The 6,543-nt window shown below is 64.9% G+C and overlaps 2 protein-coding genes across 2 annotated transcripts in view; one reads left to right on the top strand and one right to left on the bottom strand.

Annotated features, from left to right (window-relative positions):
- Positions 1-310: 310 nt before the first annotated feature.
- On the bottom strand, positions 311-2,110 carry BOLA1 (bolA family member 1). Its single transcript, XM_074809186.1, has 2 exons — positions 1,977-2,110; positions 311-950 (listed from the first exon to the last, which is right to left on the bottom strand). Exon 2 carries the CDS (start codon positions 934-936, stop codon positions 535-537), a length of 402 nt encoding a protein of 133 aa, XP_074665287.1. The 5' UTR covers positions 937-950; positions 1,977-2,110; the 3' UTR covers positions 311-534.
- A 2,061-nt stretch (positions 2,111-4,171) lies between these two features.
- The window catches only part of LOC141916860 (nuclear receptor subfamily 2 group F member 5-like), an 8,048-nt gene continuing 5,676 nt past the window's right edge, over positions 4,172-6,543 (top strand). The window contains 2 exon segments of the mRNA XM_074809707.1: positions 4,172-4,394; positions 4,397-4,492. Of these exon segments, the coding sequence (XP_074665808.1) occupies positions 4,172-4,394; positions 4,397-4,492 (319 nt within the window).

The raw sequence follows: 6,543 nt of genomic DNA, 5'->3' as shown, positions 1-6,543 counted from the left end.
ATCGCGAGCAGCCCCCCCCCCCACTCTAAGCGATCGAGCAGCGTGTGCTTCATCTCCTCCTCCTCCTCCTCCTCCTCGCCCCCCCCCTTCCCTTCGGTGTAGCTGGTCCTTTGGGGAGCACCCCCGACACCCCCGTAGTTCTGTCCGTTCGCAGTCGTGCCGTGCTGTAGTTTTTAGATGTTTGTAAATTAATTAAACAAACAAAAAACCCTCCAAAAAACACTGGGAAAAGCAAAAAAAAAAAACCACCCCAAAACAACAAAAAAATGACCCCAAACCCCCCCAACCCCACGCGGAGGGATCGTCCAGGTGCCTTTTCTAAACGTTTATTTTTTTTTGGGGGGTGCGGGGGACGCACCCGAGACGGTGATTTAAAAATTAAAATAAATATCAGCGGGGACACCCCAAAATCCCCCCCCCCCAAAGTGGGGGGCGAGGCTGCGCAGAGGATGGGGTGACCCGTGGGGGTGTCACCCCCATCTTGGGGTGAACTCTCCCCCGTTTGGGCTCCGTCCCCGGCCTGGGGGGGGGCCCTCACTGCTCCCCGCCGGCCGCGTCCCCGTGCCGCTCGTGCTTGGACCCCCCCAAACAAGGGGGTCGGGGGGGCACGTGGGGGTCGCTCTCCCATTGTTGGGGGGTCTTGGCGACGATGGCTAGCGCGTGCAGGGGTCCGGCCAGCTCGGCGCGCAGGGCGGCGTGGACCAGGCGATGCCGCTGCAGGGGGGGGAGCCCCGCGAAGCGCCCGCTGACCACCACCACCGCGAAATGGCTCTCGGCTCCGGGGGGGCCACCGTGGCGGGGGGTGTCGTCCAGCAGCTGCAGGTGGGTGGGCTGCAGGGCCGCGGCCAGCTTGGCACGGATGGTACGAGCCAACGGGCCCTCGGCACCCATGGCTCGGAGCCCCCGGGAGGTGGCCACCAGGAGGGGACCCCGCATCTGGAGAGGGGGGGCTGCAAGGGAGAGAGAGAGAGAGAGAGGGGGGGGTTGGGGGGGGTTCGGGGGGAGATGGAAGTAGGGGGGGGGTGTATGGGGGGGTCAGACCCTGTAAATGGGGGTGGCAGGAGGGGGGGGGACTTTGGGGGGGGCCTGTAGGAGCAGAGGATGTGAGTTGGGGGGGTTGGAGGGGGGGAGTTTGGGGGGGTCTGTGGGGTCAGACCCCATAAATGGGGGTGGAAGGAGGGGGGGGAGTTTGGGGGGGGTCTGTGGGGTCAGACCCTGTAAATGGGGGTGGCAAGGAGGGGGAGTTTTGGGGGGCCTGTAGGAGCAGAGGGTGTGAGTTGGGGGGATTGAAGGGGGGGGGAGTTTGGGGGGGTCTGTGGGGTCAGACCCCATAAATGGGGGTGGCAGGAGGGGGGGGGACTCTGGGGGGGCCTGTAGGAGCAGAGGGTGTGAGTTGGGGGGGTTGGGGGGGGGGGTCTGTGGTGTCAGACCCTGTAAATGGGGGTGGCAGGAGGGGGGGTTGGAGGGGGGGACTTTGGGGGGGGCTGCAGGGAAGAGGGTGTAAGTTGAGGGGGGGGGGGGGGGAGTTTGGGGGATTCTGCAGGGCCGGACCCTGTAAATGGGGGTGACAGGAGGGGGGGGGGTATGTGGGGGGAGTTTGGGGGGGCTCTGCGGGGTCAGGCCCCATAAATGGGGGTGGCAGGAGGGGGGGTCGGAGGGGGGGGACTTTGGGGGGCCCTGCAAGGGCAGAGGGTGTAAATGGGGGTGGCAGGAAAGGGGAATGGGGGGGTTAAGGGAGGGGGGAGTTTGGGGGGGCCCTGCAGGATCAGCCCGGATCTGGGGGGGTCACAGGGCGGTCACGGGGGGGGGGAAGCAAGCTGCAGAGTCAGACCCTGAAAGCGGAGGGGCCCCCCCAGACCGGAGAGGGGCAGCAGGGCCCGATCCCGCCCCCATATGTAATGCAGGGGGTGCCCCCCCCCCCCATGCGATGCCGGGGTGACCCCCCCGACCCCCCCCGACCCCCCCCCGGTCCTCACCCGCGCGCCGCCCCGGCTCCCTCCGCCGCTGAGCACGCTGGAAATGGCGGACACCGGCCCCTCCCCCGTCACGTGACACGGGCAGGACCACAGCTCCCAGAATGCCTTGCGGCGCCTTCCGCCTGCGGGCGGGGGGGGGGCTGCGGGGTGCGAGGCCGGGGGGTGTCACTGGGTGTCCCTGGGCACCCCCCCGCGGGCGGTCCCCTGGGTGTTGGGGTCCCCCCCCACCCGGGTGCTGCCCCCTGTCCCCGCGCAGGACCCCGCCGCGCCCCAAGGGACACCCAGAGCCCCCCCCCCCCCCCCGCCCCCCCGAACCGCCGTGGGCACCCCCAGGGGTGCTGGTGCTTGGCCGGGTGCGGGGTGACACCGTCCCCGTTGTGAAAAAGGATGAATTTCCCCCCAAAAAAAGGCTCCTGGGGGATTTACGAGACTGGTGCCCCCTCCCTTCCAAAAAAGTTGTCCCCCCACCCTTGTCCCCTCTCCCTGGGGGACCTGGTCCTGGAGCCTCTGTCCCCATCGCTGTCCCCTCCGCTTGGGGACACGGCCCTGGACCCCCTGTCCTGTCCCCAGGGTCACAGTCCTGGACCCCTTGTCCCCACCCTTGTCCCCTCTCCCCGGGGACACAGCCCCGGACCCCCTGTCACCGCCCCTGTCCCTGGGGACAAGGCCCTGGCCCCTCTGTCCCCATCTCTGTCCCCTCTCCCTGTCCCCCTCCCTGGGGCAACTCGTCCCTAAACCCACGGACCACCCAAGCCCCGCCCCTCCCCCCTAAGACCACGCCCCTACTAACCACGCCCTCTGCACCGCCTAGACCACGCCCCCAGCTTCCCCCGCCCTTCCGATGGCTGCAGCCCTTCGCCCCTCCCCCGGCGCTCGGGGGCGGTTGACGTCATCACGCTCCGCCCCCCGAATGCCCTTATATGGCGCGGCGGGACGGAACCGGGCGGGGCGCGGCGGCGGCGCCACGTGACTCCGCGGGGGACCCGGGTGGGGACAGGCGGGGTCGGGGCACCGTGGGTCCCTGCGCCCCCCCCCCCCCCCGTGTCGCACACGAGGTCCCTGCACCCCCCCCCCCCCCCTTCCCGTGCACGGAGACCGTGGCGGGCCCCGCCCCCTCACGCGGGGGGTGCCCACAGCCCCACGCACACGCCCCCCCCCCACCGAGGCTCCGTGCACACCCCAACCCCCCCCGGCCCCGCCCGCAGCGCAGCCGGTTCCTCCCCCGGGGGGTGGGGGGGGCGGGATCGGGCCGGTTCCCCGCGGGACCGTGACCCGCGTGGGGCGGCCGGGACGGGGACAGGGACAGGGACAGGGACAGCGCCAACCGCCCCCGGGGCTGCCCGGGCCGCCGGGACACCCCCACCTCACCCGCCCCGGGGACCCGGCCCCCCCCGCCCCACTCCGCCGCCAGCCCGGCCCCCCCGGAGCCTCCCGGGCAGCCCCCGCGGGGAGGGGAATTAACTTTTCTCTTTCTCCTCCTCCTCTTCCTCCTCCTCCTCCTCCTCCGCCGCCGCCGCCGCCGCCGCCGCCAGTCCTTCCCCGTCCCTCCGTCCCCGCCGCACTCCGCCGTCCCTGCCCGCCCCTCCCGCCCGCTCCGGGGGTCCTTCCCCCCAGCCCGGGGTCCCCCCTCCCGGCCGGGCTCTTCCTCCAGCCCGGGCTCCTTCCCCCGTCCCGGGGTCCTGATCCCCATCCCGGGGCTCCCTTCCTTCAGCCCCGGGGGTCCCCCTCCACCCCCGGACTCCCCCTCGATCCCGGACCCCCTTCTCCATCCCCGGCTCCTTCCCAGCCCGGGGTCCCCCCTCCGTCCCCAGACTCCCCCCCTCGATCCCGGGGGCTCCTTTCCCATCCCTCCATCCCCGGACACCCCCCCGCCTCCATCCCCGGGGGCTCCTTTCCCCCACCCCGGGGGCTCCCTGCTCCGGGGGTCCTTTTTCCATCCCTCCCTTCCCGGGGGTCCCCACTCTCCATCCCGGACTCCCCTTCTGCATCCCGGGGCTCCTTTCCCACCCCTCCATCCCGGACCCCCCCTCCTCCATCCCCCGGTGGTCCCTTCTCCATCCCGGACTCACCTTCTCCACCCCGTACCTCCCTTCCCCCCCGGCTCCCCTTCCCCTCCATCCCCATCCCTCCCCCCAAGACACCCCCTTCCCCCGGGGGAGGGGGGGCTCCCCCCCTCCCCTCCCCTCCCCTCCAGCATGGCCCTGGCGGCGGGGCCGTGGCCGGAGCCTCCTCTTCCCCCTCCTCCTCCTCTCCTCCTCCTCCTCTCCTCCTCCCGGTGGCCCGGAGGCGACGGGAAGGCTGCGGGGGATTGCCTGGTGTGCGGGGACAAGGCGAGCGGGAAGCACTACGGGCAATTCACCTGCGAGGGTTGCAAAAGTTTTTTCAAACGCTCCGTGCGCCGCAACCTCTCCTACAGCTGCCGGGGGGCCGGGACTGCCCGGTGGATCAGCACCACCGCAACCAGTGCCAGTACTGCCGGCTCCGCAAGTGCCTCCGCGTGGGGATGCGGCGGGAAGGTGGGGAGAGGGTCCGGGAGAGGGTCCGGGGGGGGCAGGGGCAAGGGAGGGCTGGGAAGGGGAGAGGAAGGGAGGGAAAGCGGGGGGAAAGTCGAGGGAGAGGGGGTGGGAAAGGGGGAGAGAGGGTGGAAAAGAGGAAGGGAGGATGGAAAAGGAGAGAGGGTGGGAAAGGAGAAGGGATGGAAAAGAGGGAGAGGGGATGGGAAAGGAGGGAGGCTGCGAAAGGAGAGGGGATGGGAAAGAGGAAGGGAAGATGGAAAAGAGGGAGAGAGGCTGCAAGAAAGGGAGAGATGGTGGGAAAGAGGGAGAGGGGATGGGAAAGAGGAAGGGAAGATGGAAAAGAGGGAGAGAGGCTGCAAGAAAGGGAGAGAGGGTGGGAAAGGGGAAGAGAAGATGCAAAAGGGAGAGAGGGTGGAAAAGAAGGAGAGGGGATGGGAAAGAGGGAGAGAGGCTGCAAAAAGGGAGAGATGGTGGGAAAGAGGGAGAGGGGATGGAAAAGAAGGAGAGGGGATGGAAAAGAGGAAGGGAACATGGAAAAGAGGGAGAGAGGCTGCAAAAAGGGAGAGAGGATGGAAAAGAGGAAGAGAAGATGCAAAAGGGAGAGAGGGTGGAAGAGAGGGGATGTGAAAGAGGGAGAGAGGCTGCAAAAAGGGAGAGAGGATGGGAAAGGAGAGAGGGTGGGAAAGAGGGAGAGGGGATGGAAAAGAGGAAGGGAATATGGAAAAGAGGGAGAGAAGATGCAAAAGGGAGAGAGGATGGAAAAGGAGAGGGGATGGAAAAGGAGAGGGAGAAAAGATGGAAAAGAGAGAGAAGGGATGTAAAAGGAGCGGGGATGGAGGAGAGAGGGTGGAAAAGAGGGAAAGAATTTGTAAAAGGAGATGGGGTGCAAAAAGGGAGAAAGGCTGGAAAAGGAGAGGAGATGGTAAAGAGGGAGCGAAGACGGAGAAGAGGGAGAGGGGATGCGAAAGGAGAGAGGGTGGAAGAGAAGGAGAGCGAGTGCCGAAGGAGAGGGGACGCAAAAAAGGGTGAGAGGCTGGGAGAGGAGAGCGGGGGCTGCAAGGAGAGCGAGGAAGGGAGAGAGTGAAGGCAGAAAAGAAAGGGAGGGGGGAAAGAGCGAGAGGGAGCAAAAAATAAAAGAAAAAAAAAGGGGGAAAGGGAGGAAAAAAGAGGAGGAAAAAGTGCAGGAGCAAAAAAGAGAAAAAGGGAAAGAAAAGGAGGATGGGAGCGAGCGAGCCCGAAGGGTAAAGACAAAAGAGAAAGAGAAAGGTGAGAACAGGAGAGAGCAAAAAAGAGAAACCAAAAATAAAAAGAGAAAGAAAAAGGGAAGGGAGAGAAAGAGAAAGGAGCACCTGAAGCAAGAGAAAGTAAAAGGAAGAAAGTGAAAGTGGGTGAGAAAGGGTTGGCAGGGAAGGAAAGAGAAAGAAAAAGGGAAAAAGAGAAAGAGAAAACTCCTCTCCCTCTTCTCTTTCATTTTTCCTTCGCTCTTTATCCTCCCCCGTCCCTCAGCCCCGTCATTTCAGGGCAAACACCCCCAAATCAGGGAGAAACTTTCCTCGGTGGCGGCCGAACCCCCCTCGCCCGTCTCCGTCCCACCCTCCCGGGCTTCAGCTCGCGCTTCCTTTTTGCGACCCCCCAAATGCAGCATCATCCCCCCCCCCCACTCACCATCTCGGGGCTCCCTCCTCTCCCCGACTTTGCCTTCGAGGGGATAAACCCCCACTTTTTTTTTTTTTTTAATTTTTTTTTTGGCTTTTCCCATGGGAAAGGCTCTGCCGAGGGAACCCGTTTCTTACCGCACTTAATTATCTCATCACAGAAACTCTTCTTTCCAACTTCCAATTTCTTTCGGGTTTAGCTTAGGCTCGGTTTATAGGTCCAGGTCTACGCCGAGATGGGGATAATTTACTTTTCCTCTGTGTTACATGTAGCCCAGGGACGTGGCTGTTAAAAAACCCCGGGGATTAGAGCGCAATAATACAGATATCTTTAAAAAAATTAAGAATTTGGCTTTTTGAGCGAAGCGTCCGGTAATCTCAAGTTCATTAGAGTCA

The sequence above is a fragment of the Strix aluco genome, chromosome 30 (assembly GCF_031877795.1).
Source record: "Strix aluco isolate bStrAlu1 chromosome 30, bStrAlu1.hap1, whole genome shotgun sequence".
Classification (NCBI taxonomy): Eukaryota; Metazoa; Chordata; class Aves; order Strigiformes; family Strigidae; genus Strix; species Strix aluco.
Note: the sequence above shows the minus strand (reverse complement) of the source record. Positions and strands in the feature narration are given on the sequence as shown.

What these genes read in the sequence shown, in the direction of transcription:
- BOLA1 (XM_074809186.1), bottom strand. Translation starts at nt 936, where the DNA reads ATGCGGGGTCCCCTCCTGGTGGCCACCTCCCGGGGGCTCCGAGCCATG.